Raw genomic sequence first — 16,958 nt, forward strand, 5'->3', positions numbered from 1 at the left:
CCCCCCACCCCACCCCCATCCCTCGCTCCCTCAACTTCAGGGCTAAAGGCATGGCATGAGGTCTGCACTAGCTCCAGAGGCAGAGGGAACAGAGTGCCTTCATCTGGATGGCCTATAACAGAAATTCTGCTCCTCCCATCCTGGGGCCAGAAGTCCAAGATCCAGGTGGGCTGGGCCTGCTCCTCCTGAAGGCTCTGGGGAGGAGCCTTCTTCTGCCTCTTGTAGCTCCTGGGGCTCCAGGTGACGGCCCTGCACTTGGGGCCACATCCATCTGGTGTCTGCTTCCTTCTTACCAGGCTGTCTCTCCTGTGTCTGTGTCTCTTAGAAGGACACCAGACATGTGATTTAGGGCCACCTTAATCCAGGCTGAGCTCATCTCAAGGCCCTTTTTCCAAGTGAAATCCCATTCCTAGGATCTGGGGGCACCAGTCAGCCCAGTGCACCTCCTGGCTACCCTGCCTATCCACTGCTGGCCCTCCCAGGCCCCTCCCCTCTGTGGCTCAGATGTCACCCTAGAACACAGCAGAGGATGGACTTGCTCCAGCCCCTCCCAGGGCTCCCTAACAGCCGAAGAATAGAATCTGCACTACCCTCCTTCAGTCACTGCCTGGAGGGCTGGATTTCAGAGCTCCTCACTTTGAGAAAAACGCACATAAAAAACTAAGCTGAAACATTTGAGCAGTGGTAACAATGAAAATCTGATATCTCCTCATCTGTGACTTTGAGGATTGTTTTTTTTTTAAGTTTATTTAAGTGACCTCTACACCCAAAGTGGGGCTCGAATTCATGAGCATAAAATGAAGAGCTACACACTCTTCCGACTGAGCTGGCCGGGCACCCCCTGAGACGTTTTAGAAGAAAAAGTGGAAGACAAATGGACTAAAGCAGACGGCCCATGCAGGGCTGGTGTGCTGGGGACAAGGTCCTGAAGACAGGCTTCCCAGGACAGTCTGCTGGTTGTTGTGGGGCGGTGGGGGGTGGGGGGGGACAGCGGCACCGCACGGCCTGCCAGACTCCAAGGTCGGACGTGGGCCAGTGAGGCCTGAGGGGCCCGCAGGGACAGGGCCTGTGGGCCGCCTGGCTGCTGCACACAGCAAAGCTGCAGAAACAAGCCAGAGAGCGGGGCTGCATCTCTGATTTTGTGTCTCCGGAAGATGTCCAGATCAGGAATCTGGGCCCCTCCCAGTGAGGGTGCAGGCCTAGAGGCCTCTAGAGGTGGGGGCCGCGAGAGGAGGGTGCCCTGCAGTATGCAGGCAAGGCTGCCCATCCCCTCTCACGCACCAGTGGGCTGGGCACAAGGTCAGAAGAGACTGGTGCAATGAGGGAAATTACAAGGGGTGATGGAACTGGGCTGCTCTTGAGCAGGTCAGATATAGAACAGATACGTTTTTGCGTGAGTCCACCCCAGATACTGCATGGGATAGTCCGATACTTCAAAAATCGCTCATTTCTTAAAATCTGAAATCAAATGTAAGTGGGTGTCCTGCATTTCTATTTGCTAAATCTGGCGATGAAATGGCACAAGAAGGTTCTCCTGCCCCAGGTGGGCCAGGAGCAAGCAGGACAGGGATCTGACCAGTGGGAGGGGACAGGGAAGACTTTGCAGAGAGCCAGAGAGGCGACCAGAAAACTGGGTCTTGGAAGGGACACAGCTTGATTTTATAAACAAAAGCAAAGACTGCCTGGTGGCCCTAATATTTCCCATGAGATCTGTCCTCAGCCCGGCCCAAGGAGGGCAGGAAAGGGGGCTGTGGAATTCCACCCAGGCCAGAGGGACTTTGAAGCCAGCTGGCTGCTGTCCACCTCATTCTGCACGTAGCTCTGGAGCCCCGACACTGCTCCTCCCCGCGCCTGACCGCTGTTCTCAGACTTGCTGCTCACCTCCCTGTGGCTGCTGTCTCTCCAAACATCACAGACTTCCAGAAGCTGCTCCAACCTGAAGCACCCCTCCCTTTACCCACATAGGGGGAAAAAGACTTTCCCTTCTTCCCTTCTAGGTGCTTTGGCTGGTCTAATAACTAAATGGATGAGTGGGAGAAAAACACAAGTTTAATAACACATGTACTAAATGGGAGACAGCACGAAAACCGAGTAACACTCAAATATGGAAGCCATTACCTTAAGTACCATCTTCAGCGAAAGCCAAAAGACTAGGACGCTGGGGGTAGGGGGCATGTAATGGGAGGTGACCCAGAAACTCACGGACAAGGCTAGGCTGCAGCACATTCAAGTCATCGCCTGTCCCCCTCCATACAGGTTTCTGGAGGGACACACCCTTACACAGCAACTTTCCCTTGTAAATGTAAATGACTCTTGCAAAAGGGTAACTGCTACTCAACTCCCATTGTCTCCCATTCTGTGGGTTGATTTTTCACTTCCTTCTTGGTGTTTTTTAAAACACAAAGTTTTTAATTTGATGAAGTCCTATTTATCTATTTGTTTATTGTTGCTCAGGCTTTTGGTGTCACATGTAAGAAACCACTGCCTACCCAACCAAGATCATGAACATTATACTTCCCGTTTTTGTTTGAAATTATTTTGTCATTTAACAAGGTATTTGTTGCAGGGGCATTTGGCTGGCTCAGTCTGAAGAGCATATGACCCTTGATCTCAGGGCCGTGAGCTCAAGCACCACGTTAGGTGTGGAAATTACCTAAACATAAAATCTTTAAAAAATAGTGGCACCTGGGTGACTCAGTTAAGCCTCTGACTCTTGGTTTTGGCTCAGGCCATGATCTCATGATTTGTGAGTTCAAGCCCATATCTGGCTCTGCACCGACAGTGAGGAGCCTGCTTGGGACTCTCTCCCTCTCTCTGCCCCTCCCCTGCTTGTCCTCTCAATCTCTCTCTCTCAAAATAAACTTTATTTTTAATAAATAAATGAACTTTAAAACATTTTTAATAAATAAATTAAATCTTAAAAAAACTAAAAATGTATTTATTGTAAAGCTTGGGGAGCCTCTGGATAGGTTTTTCTAGACAAAAATACAGTACAGCCAGTTAATGTGAATTTCAGATAAATAGCGAATGTTCTCCTTGCATAGATATATCCAAATATTGCACGGGATACTTAGAAATTACTGGCTCTCCGCCTTAAATTCACACTTAACTGCCATCCAGGAATCTTTAGTTGCTAAATCTGGAAGCCCACCTGAGCCCAGGGTACACATCGCACCTGTTCCCAGGGATCCCCACCGTCTCCCTTAATGTTCTTTTTCTTTTGTGTATTGTGGTAAGATACACATAACATAAAGCGAGTATTTTAACTTCTGGGGAGCACGCACTTTGTTCTGTCATCACACTCCGAGAGCCGGAAGAAACAAAGGCGTGGCCCAGTCCAACCCTCGCAGGCCCCGCCCCATTTCCTAGCAACTAAACCACGCCCCTAACACATGGGCGAGGCCTTCCAGGACACGTGGTGCCTCCGCAGGCTCCCGCACGGGTGACTCCTGCGGGCATGCGTCCGCGCGCGTGCGCAGGGGACGACTGGCGTGCCGTGCGCGCCCCTGGCCCGCCCCACCCCGCGACGTCCTCCCTGCGCGCGCGCGCCCGGTCACTCCCAGTTCTTATAGCGCCGCGGGCAGCGGTTGGCGGCGGGGACAGCACGGACAGGGGAGACATGGCGGCACGTCAGCTCGTGGTCCTGGCGCTGGCTCTGCTGAGCGCCGACGGCGACTCTGGAACAGGTGAGGGTTCTGCCCGGCGCGGGTGGAGGAGCAGGCGGGACAGCGGAGGCCCGCCGGGGCGGCCCTGCAGGTGGAGTCCCTAAAGCCCGGGGACTCGAAGAGTCCGAGGGCTGACCTGACCCCTGGGTGAGGAGACCCGGGGAGCCCCGCCCTTCCGCCGATCCCGCGTCCGGCGACAGAGGCCCGGGCCGGAGTCCCGGAGCGGCCTCCTCGCACCGGCTGGCCACCCCCGACCCCGCCGCCTGCGGCGTGCCAGTGCAGTGACGCGGTCCCGGGATCCCCCGGAGCCCTGGCGAAGCTTGTGTGGCCTGGAGCGGTGGCCGCCTCCACAGGCTCTCACGTGGACGCTGGAACCAAGGGCTGAGGAATGCCCGGCCCTGAAGCCGGTGGGCTGTCTGTCCCTGGAAGGGATTGTCGTTCTTTCCAGGATTTAGGTCCCGTGTCTGGTTCGAGTAGGCACCTGCCCCCTGGTGTTTGCCCAAACCCTGAAACCCTGTCGGGAAGCGAACTCGCTTTGCTTCTTTGATTTTGTCTGATTCTAGGCCACAGAACGAGATGGCGTCTGGTTCACTCTCCTCCTTTAGCAGGAGTGGAAACTGAGGCCCAGGGCGAGAGGGGACGTTTTCCAAGGTCACCGTGAGGTCGCTTTGGCAGCCCAGTTCTGGGCAGGAAGTGTTGAGAGGGTGTTTTCTTAACAGCGTCTCAAACAGCACTTATTTCTGGGAGCGCTGCACAGGAGTGGGCAGTGTTTGGGGAGTGGGCAGATGTGTGGAGAACGCTCAGGGAAAATGGATCCAAGCTTGTTTTCCAGGGGAAAGCAGGACAGCCTGCTGAAAAAGAAATTTTCTTCCTTGAGTGAGACTTCCGTTTTGTTCTGGGTTAAAAATTTGTAGTGATGAGCTCGCAGAGAACAAAGTACAGAGAAGGGTCTGGGGAGGCTGGAGCACGGGGTCAGTGTCTGTGACCGTGTCTGGGGGGCGGGAGGAGCTGCCCCTTGCAGAAGCTTCACCCACTTACTCCTGACCCACTTCAGGATCTCAATTGGTCTCTTTCCTCTTCCTTATAATCAGAATGGCCGTTTATTGACCGCCTCTGGGCGAGGGCCTTGGCCCCTGGCACGCACATGGCTCACTGTCCGCCAGCGGGTCTCCGAGAGCCCCAGACCGGAGCCTGCAGGCAGGACAGGTGCGGGCGACTGGCTGCCGTTTCTGGCCGCTGGAGCCCGTTAGGACTCGATCTTCCTGGCAAGAGGTGGCCACGGAAGGCACAGCGGGGAGGAAGTCCCTGCGTCTGCTCCTCCTGTCACAGGGGAAGCCTGAGTTAGTGCTTCTTTACCTCCTTCCTGGGATCGGTCACCAGAGCTGCAGCCAGGAAGCTGAAGGGTCCGGACCGTGTGTGTGTGTGGGGGGGTGTCTCGGTTTCCTGTGCTGCTGTCTGAACCCACCTGGGACCTTTTCACTTTTGTCACCTTTCCTGGGGACTCTCACAAATATACGCCTCCCTTTTCTGCCCGAGACACATGAATTAGTGACCGTGTTCGCCTCTCGCAGCTGGGTCACCTAGCTCCCCAGAAACTTGGTGCAGGAGCTCTGCCAGGAGCGGGTTTCCTCACCTGGAGCGGCAGGCGCCTGGCGGGTCAGCACCCAGCTCTGCTGAGGCCCCAGCACCATTCTTCTGCTAGAGGGACCGCCGCCCTCCTGGGGACTGTCCAGGGCCCCACCGCCCCGGCACGCCCCGTTGGGAGGGCACCAGGTTGCTAGCTGGGTCCTGCAGCCTGAGCCTCCTGGAAGGAGCAGGAGCGGCCTCCTGGCCAGATGGAGGCGAGGGTGGAGAGGCCCAGAACCCTCGGCTGGCATCCCAGAAATGTTCTCTTGCTCCTCCTACCTGAGTAGAGCTGCTGAGTTGGGTGGGGAGGAGGGTGGGTGCAGGCGGCCTCATCCCCCAGCTCCTGGGCTGTTTTCTGGAAGGCCTGCCTGGCCCCGCGCCCTGCCCAGCTGCCTGAGGTCAGGGAGGAGGGGCGGCTGTTTTTAGATGAAGGTGACCTTACGTGAGAACATGGGTCACAGTCACATGGCCAAATTGAGGGGGGGATCGAGTGTTCTCCCTGTTCCTCCTTCCTGTCCCTGTGGCCCTTGAGGGTCTGTCCCTGTGAATTCCTCGGTGCCAGCCAGGCTCCTGGGCCGGGTGGGACCTGTCTCGGTCCCCTGCTGTGTGCAACCCTCAGGTCAGGACAAGGGTGTCAACCTGTGTTTCCTCAGACATGCAAGGAGGGAGGTGGGGTGGGGGGGTGCCTGGCCTTGGCCCCTCTCTGAGAGCAGAGACCCTTGCGCCTCTGCTCCCTTCTGGAAGTGGCCCTCTCAGGCCTGTGGCCTTTGGGCCACTTCATTCTCCCCCAGGGAGGCAAGGTGCGGCTGGGATAAGATCGGGCTGACCTTTCTAGCAGCCTCTGGGCGAGGGGACAAAGGCACAGACCGAGTCTAGGAGGAGGGCAGTCTCTGGCTCCACTTCCTACCCTGACTCACCCTCCCAACTCTGCACGGGGCTGTGGGTTTTGCAATCTTGGGAAATCTTGACTCCAGAGAAACGTGGGTTGCTGGGAGGTGATCCTCCTGCAGAAACAGTGCAGCCACAGAAGGGGCCAGTGCAGGCAGTGGACCCCCCAGCTTCACTCTTCTGCCTGCCTGGCGTTGTGCCTGTCTTGAGTCCTGTGGATGGCCCCTGGGCCACCCCAGGTGGGTGGGCATGAAGGTCCACCTGTCCCCAGGACCTTGGGGCATGTGCCACCTCACCCCAGAACAGCAGCCCATGCCTTCTTACACAGCCATGAAGCCAGGTGTGCCCACGTGTGTGCCTGTGTGTGTTTTGCGTGTGCATTTGCATACATGTGTATACGTCTATACTCACGGGCCATGTATGTATCTGAGCCCGTGAGCCCAGGTGCATACACGTGGTGCTGCATGTGAGTGTGTGTGCACGCGCCAAGGGTGGGTAGTGCCTCCGGCAGCAGAGAGGAGCCTCCCTGACGTCTGTCCGGGCTGCCTGCCTCTTCCCCACACACAGGCCGCCCCTCCCCAGACTGGGAGTGCCTGCCTGTGGTCGCTCCACAGCGGGGCCAGGGAGGGCAGGACTGAAGTGATCTCTCTCCAGTAAAGATCGCGCAGGCTGTCCTTCTGGGTCTTCAGGTTAAATTTCCTTTTCCTTTCTTTTTTTTTTTTTACATAATTTATTATTTTTTAATAGTTTATTGTCAATTGGTTCCATATCAGGTTAAATTTTCTTAATGACTGACTGGGTCTCTGTGCGGAGAGCCTGCTTACTTAGCACTGTGGCTTTTCAAATACCATCTCATGTTCTGATTTTTCATCCAATGTTATGCTGTAGGATTCTCTCTGTAGATCGCACGGAAAAGAAGCTTGTTGCCAACAGCCCTGGAATGGATGTCTTGCCCAAATCCTCAGGGCGTGGTCTTCTAGAAGGGACGCCTCTGGGGTGCATGAGTTTGGGGGACGGAGTTGCGTTAACTGCCCTGTCTGGGAACCTGCTTTATCAGGTCACTGTCCTGAGGGAGGCGGGCTGGGGACAGAGTGGGCAGTCCTGCGGTGCCCTGGGATTCCAGGGTGACCTGACAGGAGCATCTGGGGACACCTGCTCTGGGCCTGGGATAGGGCTCTGATGTGGACAAGGATGAGCTTGCTTCTCCCTAGACGGTCAGTGTCTGGTGTTCATTCTCACAGCTCCGTGCCCCTCACCTTCGACCCTGGGTCCCCCCCTCAGCACCTGACAGCCTTCCTTCCCGAACTCTGGTCCCTGGAGGGGAGCCCTGCCTGGCTCAAGCCTCCGGGGCCTCAGCAGGCTTCTTCTCTCCATCTGGTTCTAAGTGGTTTTTTGATTCCTAAAGAGAACATCTCAATCCAGTCAGGAGGTTTGCCTAGTTGGAAATTGAATGGAAGGGCCAGCCACCGGGTGTCCCGCAGCAGTGTCTGGGTGGTCTCTGCAGAGGCCTGGTGGCAAGTGGGAGTGGAGCCACCTGGCCCTGCCCTGCCCAGGTGGGAGATACCCCGTGGACCGTGGAGTACTTGGAGGACTCTGTCCCCGCCTCCGATGGCCTTGCCTTAATGGCGGGGTGGGGGTGGGGGTGGGCGGCAGGAGCACCCCGTGAGGGTATGGCAGCCAGGACAATGCTAGATTCAGCTTATTTATTTTATTTTTTTTAGTTTTGGAGAGACTACGTGAGCAGGGGAGGGGCAGTGGAAGAGAGAAAGAGACCTTTTTTTTTAATGTTTATTTTCAGAGGGAAAGAGAGAATCGCAAGCAGGCTCAGCATTGTCAGCACAGAGCCTGACTCGGGGCTCAGACTCCTGAACTGTGCAATTATGACCTCAGCCAAAATCAGAAGTCAGACGATTAACCAACTGAGCCACACAGGTGCCCAGTAGATTTATCCTTTTTTTCCCTTTTTTTTTTAATGTTTGCTTATTTATTTTGAGAGAGAGTGAGAACATGAGCAGGGGAGGGGCAGGAAAGAGAGGGAGAGAGAATCCAAGCAGGCTCTGTGTTGTGCAGAGTCCCACGCAGGGCTCGATCTCCACAACTGTGAGATTCTGACCTGAGCCCACAACTGTGAGATTCTGACCTGAGCCCAAACCAAGATTCGGAGGCCTAACTGACTGAGCCACCCAGGCACCTTTAGGGTTATCTTTTGAAAGAGGAATTTCAGAGGCTCTGGGGTGTCTCAGTGGGTTAAGCATCCAACTCTGGCTCAGGTCATGATCTCATAGTTCATGAGTTCAAGCCCCATGTCAGGCTCAGTGCTGGCAGTGCAGAGCCCGGAGCCTGCTTCGGATTCTGTGTCTCCCTCTCTCTCTGTCCCTCCCCGCTCATGTTCTGTCTGTCTCTCTCAAAAATAAACATTAAAAAAAAAATTTTTTAATAAAGGAATTTCTGGTCTGTGCTAGGCCTGAACTCAGCAGTCAATGTCTTGGTCCTGGTTCCGGGACCCAGGGTGGTCATTGGCTTCTGTTTCCAACATCTGAGACCCAGCTGGTCAGAACGTTTCCCAAAAGAAACTTGCATCAAGTCCTCTTTTCTGCAGCAGTAGCTCTTTGGACCCGAGTCTTCTTTAACTTGGTGAAAGGTGTCCTTCCAGAAGGAGCCATGTGTGACTCAGGATTCCTCTCCTGTGGGACAGCTTGGCAGCCATGTGGACAGCCTGGGGTGTCCGGGCCATTGCAGGCTCGCCATGGGGACCAGTGGGCAGGCAGCTTCGAGTCCTGGCTTGGGTCCTTTCTTCCCCTGACCCTTTGCCAATGTTCTCTTCTGTGGCCACTTAGGGAGCGGGATCCGGACATCAGTAGATGACATTGGCTCCAAAACACGCCTTACCTGTGCCTTGAACCACAGCACCACTGAGATCGTCGGCCACCGCTGGGTGAAAGGGGGCAGGGTGCTGAAGGAGGACACGCTGCCTGACCTGAAGACGGAGTACGAGTGAGTGCAGCCCAGAGGCGGGCGCCGCAGGCTGCCTGGGGCCCACAGATCCCCGGGCCCCATTTCAGCCTGCAGGTGTCACCCCCAGCCCCCTTTCTGCCCCCTGCACGCTTCGACATCTTGTTGCTGCTCATGGCCTCTGTGGTCGGTCACAGTTGTGCACTTGCTTTGGACAGGCCTTAGACACGCGCTCTGCTCAGACCCCTCAGTCATGAGAAGGCCAGGTAGGGGTCCAAGATGGCCAAGGCCTGGGATCCAGCGAGGGTCCTGGGGCTGCCGCATGTAAGGCTGGCCTCCAAGACCCTTCCCTTCTTTCTCTGGGGTGCTGGCTGGGGAGGGCTGGCAGATCTAGGGTCTCTCGGCCTGGAATCCCCGAGTGCCTGGCTCACTAAGGTCTTGGGCCTTCTGTGCCGCCCTGCTCTGAAGCCTGGTCTTAGGCCATGCCTGAAACAGCCAGAGTCTGGTCTCAAGGGTGACTGGGCACAGAGGCTCATCGGTGCAGGCGCCAGGTCAGTGATGGGGCCGCATCCATCTGCCGCCCGACACCTCCTTGTCTCTCCCTGATGGGAAGCAGGCAGCCTGTACCCTGGTGCCCTGCAGGGACTCGAGTGTGGCAACCAACCGGGCCTTGCTCTGGCCCCTGGCGGGGGTCACCTGTGGCTCGCAGAGGTTTGAACTTCATTCAGGGCAGGATGGCATTCCTGCCATGGGCCTGGCGTATGCTTGCAGGGTGGACACGGATGACCGCGCTGGCGAGTACTCCTGCATCTTCCTACCCGAGCAAGCGGGCAGAACCAGCATCGAGGTGAAGGGTGAGCTCCGCCAGCCCTCAGGCGCCTCTGGGGCAGGGGCAGGGGCCATCAGAACCCCAAGGGAAGGACAGCTCCTTCTCCAGGGCCCTGGCCTCAGGCTCCTGCCTTGCTCCGTAACCTCTGTAGGGCCCCCCAACATCAAGGCCGTGAAGAAGTCTGAGCATGCCACCGAGGGGGAGTCGGTCGTGCTGGGCTGCAAGTCTGACTCCTTCCCCCCGGTCAGCGAGTGGGTGTGGTACAAGACAGAAAGCTCTGGCGACCAGGTGAGGCCCATGCCTTCCCGGGGAGGAGCTGGCCTCGGCCTGGACCTTGGCCTTGGTCCCTCCAAAGTCCACCTGCCCCCAGGTCATCAGCAACAGCTCCCAGAACAAGTTCTTGGTGGTATCCTCGGAGACCAAGACGGAGTTGCACATCTCGAACCTGGACCTGGAGACCGACCCCGGCAGGTACACTTGCAACGGCACCAGCTCAGAGGGCACTGGCCAGGCCGTCATCGTGCTGCGCGTGCGGAACCGCTTCGCCGCCCTCTGGCCATTCCTGGGCATCGTGGCCGAGGTGCTGGTGCTGGTCACTGTGATCTTTGTCTACGAGAAGCGGCGGAAGCCGGATGAGGTCCTAGATGGTAAGGCCACATGCCCTTTGCTCACGAGGGGTGCAGGACAGAGGTGGGGGCCGTGGGGCAGAGAGGGGCCCCGGCCAGAGGCCGGCTTGCCCATTGCCTCGGCCACCCCGCCAGCCACCCCCTCGGGTGCTGTGACGGCCCTCAGCAGCTGCCTGGGGCCCGAGGCTTGTGGCACCAAGCACACTCTTGAGCTGGCGAGTGACCGAGCCCGGGAAACCTGAGCTGGGCGCCTGCAGGCCGAGTATGAGGGGAATGGGCAGGGCGGCCGGGCTGTCTGTCCACACCTGCCGGCAGGGAAGCTGAGGGCGGGGCTCGGCAGGAGTGGCACCAGCCCACAAGGGGCCTCGTCCAAGGACGGTTCTGACGGGCTTTCCTCTCCTTGCATGTGGCCGTGTGTCTACGCAGATGAGGACACGGGCTCTGCTCCTCTGTAAGTTGTGGCCCCGCTGGGCCGGCAGCCGGGCGGGCGTTCCCCGGGCGGGGCCCGGACAGCTGTGCAGGTGGCGGGTGGGGGCAGGGGCACTGTTGTGTCCTCCTGAGCTCCATCAGCCCCTGTCCCTCCTCAGGAAGAGCAGTGGGCACGTCAACGACAAAGGCAAGAATGTTCGCCAGAGGAACGCCAACTGAGGTGAGGGGCCAGCAGTCGCAGGGGGTGGGGTGGGGGGGGGTGGGAGGGGGCTGCCCCGCCAGCCTCGGGCTGGTGTCTGAGCATCGTCCTGCTTCACACAGGCCTCCAGCCTCTGTCCGGAGCAGCTCAGCGTCTGCTGTTGGCAGAGTCCACGTTCTTTCCTCCTAACGGAGACCACACCGTGGGTCATGTCCTGTTTCTTTCCTTTTTTAAACTAAACTAGGGTTTTCTACATGTAGGATTCTGTTCCTTAGGAGTTTTGTTTTTCCTTTTTAAACATTTTGTGAGCGCCTTGGGGAAGCCATTAGCTTCCTGTGAGACTCCTGCCATCCTCGGTCGGTCCCCTCGCTGTGCCCCCCGCCTGTCCCTGCCACCCCCTAACCCGTCCCCTCATCATCCCAGCCCATCCAGGGGGTCGTGAAGGGCAGACCGACCTTTGTCTGGGGCTCTACCTCCTGAGGCACTTTGCGGAAGGTCAGGGGTTGTGCGGTGCTTGCGGCCTGCCTGCCTGAGGTCCGTGCTGACAGGTCCCTTCCAGTCCGTGCTGTGTGTCGGGATGGCTCCTGCCTGCCCCTCACTGCCCCTGCCGTCCACATGCCCGGCTGCGGAGGAGTGGTGTGGAGGCAGCCACGGGCCCCCTGCCCAGCATCCTGACCTGCCCACCACCTGCCTGCTCGCCAATAAAGGCTGACCTGTGTCCATCTCTCCAGGCTCCTATGTGCGCCGGCCCCGGGTCTCAACAGGGAAACCGGGGATGAGGGGGGGAGCACCATGCGGTGCTGAGTCCTGTAGATGGGTGGGCAGGGGGGCTGAGGGGCCGGTCCTGTGGCAGGTCTGGGAACGCCATGCTCACCAACTGGTTCCCTCCGGACAACAGCCCTGCCCTCTGAGCTTGTTTCTTGCCTTGAAAGAGAACCGGACAGGGGCGCCTGGGAATCTTTTCTATGGGCTCCCCCGGACAGGACAGGCACCCCCCCCCCCACCCACAGCAGCCTGGCACCTACCTGCCCTGGGCAGGAAGCTCCCTGTGGTTTGAGTGGGGTGTGATGGGGGGGCGCCCCTTGGGACTTTGCTGCAGCTGAAGCGGGGCCACTGAGGCCTAGGAAAACCTGAAGGGCAGTGCTGTGGCAGAGAGGTGTGGCCCTTCTGAGGCGGCCCCCAGGAGAAAGGGCGTCCCTGTTTGCGCAGCCCAGCCTAACAACTGCAAAAAATGGGGAGACGTGGATGGGGCTGAAGGTCCGGGGAACACTCCATGGGAGCAGATCACCGGAGGCATGACCTCATGAGCCACGTCCTCACCAAACCGGAGGGCTCTGGCCCATGCCATCTAGGCCTTTTGCCTGATACAAGAGGAGAAACACCCAGAGAAGGAGAAGGGCTTGTTCAGGGTGACCCAGCAGCATACCTCCTCTCCAGGTTAGGAAGGAGCCAGAGGCCTCTGAGCCCCAGGCCAGCTCTTCCCTAGTCTCCAAAGCAGCCAGAAGTCAGGGCTCAAATGTGAAATCCTGAATTTTCACTGTTGGCAAAAACTCCAGCATAACGACACAAATGCTGAAGACAAGCTTGGCCCATGATCTCACAGTCCGTGGGTTCAAGCCCTGCATGGGCTCTGTGATGACAGTTCAGAGCCTGGAGCCTGCCTCAGATTCTGCATCTCTCTCTCTCTCTCTCTCTCTCTCTCTCTCTCTCTCTCTCCCTCAAAAATAACTAAACATTAAAAAATATTAAAACAAAAACAAAAAAACCTCCTCCAGTTTGGGCCTCCCAGGCTCTGAAAGGGAGCTGACCCAGGTCCGGTACACCCGCCCCTTCCCCCACCTGGGTGATCGGGAAGAACTTGGACTGGGGGAGCTGCGGCCCGGCCCTTCCCTCTGGCCGTCACCAGAGGGCGCTATGCACTTGCCACGGAGAGGCTTCAGGGACCAGTGACGCCCCTCCCTTACAGAGGGCTCTTGGGGCCGCACCAGTCTGGCCCTGGACACACCTGGCCCAACCTCCCTACATCCTGGGGCTCCTTGGGGCACCCACCACACATACTTTGGAGTTTGCTGGGCAACGGTGGCATGGCTGGGCTGCGGGGGGGGGGGGGGGGGGGGGGGGGGGGGGGGGGGGGGGGGGGGGGGGGGGGGGGGGGGGGGGGGGGGGGGGGGGGGGGGGGGACGCGGAGAGGTGGTGTGAGCAGGCCCGTGCTGGGGAAGTCCCAGGGCTCAGGCGCAGCCTCCCTCCTCCCCCGAAGTCAGAAGGCACACAGGGGCACTGGGTTGCTGGGGGTCTGTGTCCCCTGGGAGGCCAGGGCTCTGTCCAGGTACTTCGGGCTGCGCTCTGTGCTGGGTCCAGACGGGAAGTGCCGGGGCTGGGGACGTGAACAGGATTTTCTGGAGCATGATGGGTGATGTGGCGAGGTAAGTGAGGCTCGGCCTCCTTAGCAGACCCTCACTCTTCCTCCTTGCCCGAAAGACCCTCTCATAGATGCCCCTCGAGTGGGCGAGTAATTAGCAAAGATGGGACCACTTACAGCAGCTTTGTAAGCTATAGCTTTGTAAGTACTCAAGTATTCGTTCCCCATCTGTGAGCATTGAAGGAGCCTCGCACGCAGTGTGCAGCCCTGTGCTACTGGAGACTGTCCTGGTTAACAGCCTGCTGCAGCCTGCCTCAGTTTCCCCAGAGTGGGATGAAGAAGTGACAGCAGCCAAGTCACAAGATTCAGTGAGATCATATTTGGCAAGTGCTTGGGGGCTCAGGAGCCAGTGTCTCGGGGTCCCAGTCTGTGGAGGGCACAGGGGCAGGGCTGGCGTGTCCATTACTCGATACAAGGGCACATTTCCAGTGCTGCTTGGAAGTGACCCATGGGCATCTATGGGCCACGAACGGGGCTGGCTGGGACACCGCACCCAGACTAGCCCCTGATGGAGCCCCAGAGCACTTCCCCCTTGGGGGGGCACCCCTAGGTCTCACACTAGTTGGCAGCAAGGGAGGGATTTGGGGTCTCGCCCAGCAGAAGTCAGAGTGGAGGCAAAGTAGGACAGAGGTGCTGGGGGGTCATCTGGTTTGGCAGTCCTGTCCCATCCTTACATCTGCCGAGGACAGTGATCTCTGTGGGAAAAGGAAACCCTGCTGTGTCCTAGGTCAGCCGAACTGGGGACATCCTTGCTGCAGACACCATGAAGCTGAGGTCACTTGCCACTCTGGGTGGGACTTCAGAGCACAGTGGTGTTTGCATGTGTGGCTCTAAGACCTGGGACACGTCATCCTCTCTCTCCTAAGCCTGACACCCATGTCTTACCGGACATCTCAGTGTTCTTTGAGTTCGGCAGCCCCTGAGGCTTAAACTGCAGGACAGTCGCTGGCCTGGGGCCTGCAAGCCCTGGCCTCGTTTTGTCTTCTTGGTCTCAAACTATTTTTCATTCATGGGGTGCCCAAACCGTATGGGCTTCAGGGCTTTCAACCTGGACTTGCTCCAGCTAGACAGGAAGCAGGCTTGTGAGTAGAGGTCTGGAGGTGCCCCCAGAGCCTATGTGGGGGGTAGTGCTGAAGGAGGTGCCAGGGGCTCAGTGCAGCAGAGGCACTGTCTGCAGAGTCCAGGAATGGTGAGGAAGAACGAGGCACAGACTGGACGGTGCGGAGGGGTTGAGGTTTCCTTCCAAAGGCAAGGGAGTCGAGAGCAGTTTTAGGCAACAGACCTGTCCGCACAGCAACACTGCCCACCAGTAATCCCGCTCCACCCTACTGCTGTCTCTCCACGTCCTCGTCTTCACCCGCCCTCCGGGTCCTTGATAGCCTTTCTTCTCCCACAAGCCAGGCACCATCTGCCTCAGGGCTTTTGCACGAGCTATGCCACCTTTTGGATGCTCTTCCCACAAATGTCCACAGGACAAATGTCCAGCTCTCCCTTCCTTCTGGTTTTCCCTCAGACATCACTTCCTCTAGGAGGCCTCTGGACAGATCACCCCCTCCCCTCTGCCAGCATCTTTTTCCTTCCTTTCCTGACCTGAGTTGTGTAGCACTAGCCACTTTCTAATTACCTATTAAATGTAATGTTTTACTGTGTTGACTGTCCCCTCTACTCAACTGCCAGCCCCAGCAGGGTAGGGGTGGCCTGCTAGGTTCACTTCCGAATCCCAGCCCCTGATTGGGTGCTTAATGAAGATTTGCTGAATCGATTAATTGAATGAATGCAAAGAATACTCTGTCCTGGCAGGTGGTGGGAGAGGCACTCTGGCGGCCATCTGGCCCCGGGTGGAGTCTATGGGATGAAGGGGAGTCGTCAGGACCTGTGGACAGGGTCCCCGAGGCTCATGAGGGGCAGGGACCCCCAAGGTGACTCCAATGTCCAGACTCACCTCTCCCACCCCCAGGCCTGGTGGATCCTGAGGCTGGGCCCTCGGTTGGCCTCCTCCCTGCTCTCAGCCGCAAGCCCTGGGGCTCTGGCGGCCTGCCCAGACTGACACGCTCCCAGGGTGAGCATAAAAGACCCCCCTTCAGCTGGGACACACATCTGCCTGGGGCAGGCTGCAGCCTGGCACTGCCAACTCTACTGCCTGCCCAGCTTCTCTCTCACCGCCTCAGGACAGAGACCAGCCCTCCCCGCCTACCCTCTTGGCTGCAGGTCTGGCCAAAGGCGAGGTGAAGTGACCCCCTGGGAGGCCCCACCTGCCTGATGGAGGCTCAAGATGGCCTGGGTCAGCCCCTCCCTCAATCCCCAGTGAGTACCCACCGTGTACAAGGACAAGTTCCATCTCTGCTCTCACGGACCTGACGCACCAGCAGGTGGATGTTCCCACCGAGCAGTGCTATGAAGGCCGGGGGCTCCCCGGAGGCCAGGTCATCCCTTCTCCTCTCTGTCTCCCTCCGTCACCTGCCTCTCAGGACACCTCCTCTTGGCCTCTGGTTGAGCCCAGATAGGGACCAGGGGCTAGGGACAGGGTCTTAGGCCTGTTTCCCATGGCACCTAACACCAAATAACTCCCTAACCGGGCTCCAGGCCCTCGCACAGAGCCTCAGGTGCCCTCCCAGAGGTGGGGGCTGAGCCCAAGAGGCAGAGAAATGGGGCATTCCAGTGGGACTCCCATGTGGGCATCAGTGGGAAGGGGGAGGGGCTCTGGGTCCCCCCTGGGACCCACCAGCCTTCCAGGAGACCCCAGCCCTCCACTGAATTTTAGGGCACCGTTTGAGGGGGTAGGTGCCAACACCATCGGGCGGCTCTTCCTATTGGCCACAGTCTTTCTCACACGCAGGAGAGGAGAAAGACATGAAGACTGGTCGCATTTTGCACCTCCGCAAAAACACATTCCCACGGGCCATTCAGGGCCCTCAAATTACAAAGCAAGGGCTCTTTTGGCCTTTAAAAACATTCTTTTTATTACGGAAATTCTAACTTACAGAAAAGAAAGAGATCTCACTTTCCCACGCCTGGCTGGCCCCTCCAGGCTGGTGAACCCTGGGCGGGAGGAAGGCCCAGGCTAAAGTGGAGCTCAGAGGCTCTGGTCCAGTGGCTGGGCTCAGTGACCTTGGGCGTGTCCTTCCGCCTCGCGGGCCTCAGTTTCCTTTTCTGGAACGAGACCTGAGCAGGTTTCTAAGGCCTTCGGCTGCGTGACCTTGGGCGGTCACTGACCCCGCGGCCTCAGTTTCCCTGGCGCGGGGTCTAGGCGCGGCGCACCGGGAGGGGGCGCGGGCAGAGGCGGGGCCCCCAACCCGCCCCTCCCGCGGGGCCCCGCCCCCGGACC

General features: G+C 58.3%; 2 protein-coding genes across 2 annotated transcripts in view; both read left to right on the forward strand.

Annotated features, from left to right (window-relative positions):
• Positions 1-3,442: 3,442 nt before the first annotated feature.
• BSG (basigin (Ok blood group)) lies at positions 3,443-11,939 on the forward strand. The gene is made up of 8 exons (XM_029917786.1): positions 3,443-3,686; positions 9,017-9,173; positions 9,903-9,985; positions 10,112-10,248; positions 10,331-10,607; positions 11,013-11,037; positions 11,174-11,235; positions 11,337-11,939. The coding sequence occupies exons 1-7, from the start codon at positions 3,458-3,460 to the stop codon at positions 11,232-11,234; spliced, it is 969 nt and encodes a 322-aa protein (XP_029773646.1). The 5' UTR covers positions 3,443-3,457; the 3' UTR covers position 11,235; positions 11,337-11,939.
• A 1,681-nt stretch (positions 11,940-13,620) lies between these two features.
• Positions 13,621-16,958, forward strand: part of HCN2 (hyperpolarization activated cyclic nucleotide gated potassium and sodium channel 2) — a 20,886-nt gene continuing 17,548 nt past the window's right edge. The window contains exon 1 of the mRNA XM_029916332.1: positions 13,621-13,637. Within this exon, the coding sequence (XP_029772192.1) occupies positions 13,621-13,637 (17 nt within the window). The remainder of the gene's footprint in view (positions 13,638-16,958) is intronic.

The sequence above is a fragment of the Suricata suricatta genome, chromosome 12 (assembly GCF_006229205.1).
Source record: "Suricata suricatta isolate VVHF042 chromosome 12, meerkat_22Aug2017_6uvM2_HiC, whole genome shotgun sequence".
Taxonomy (NCBI): Eukaryota; Metazoa; Chordata; class Mammalia; order Carnivora; family Herpestidae; genus Suricata; species Suricata suricatta.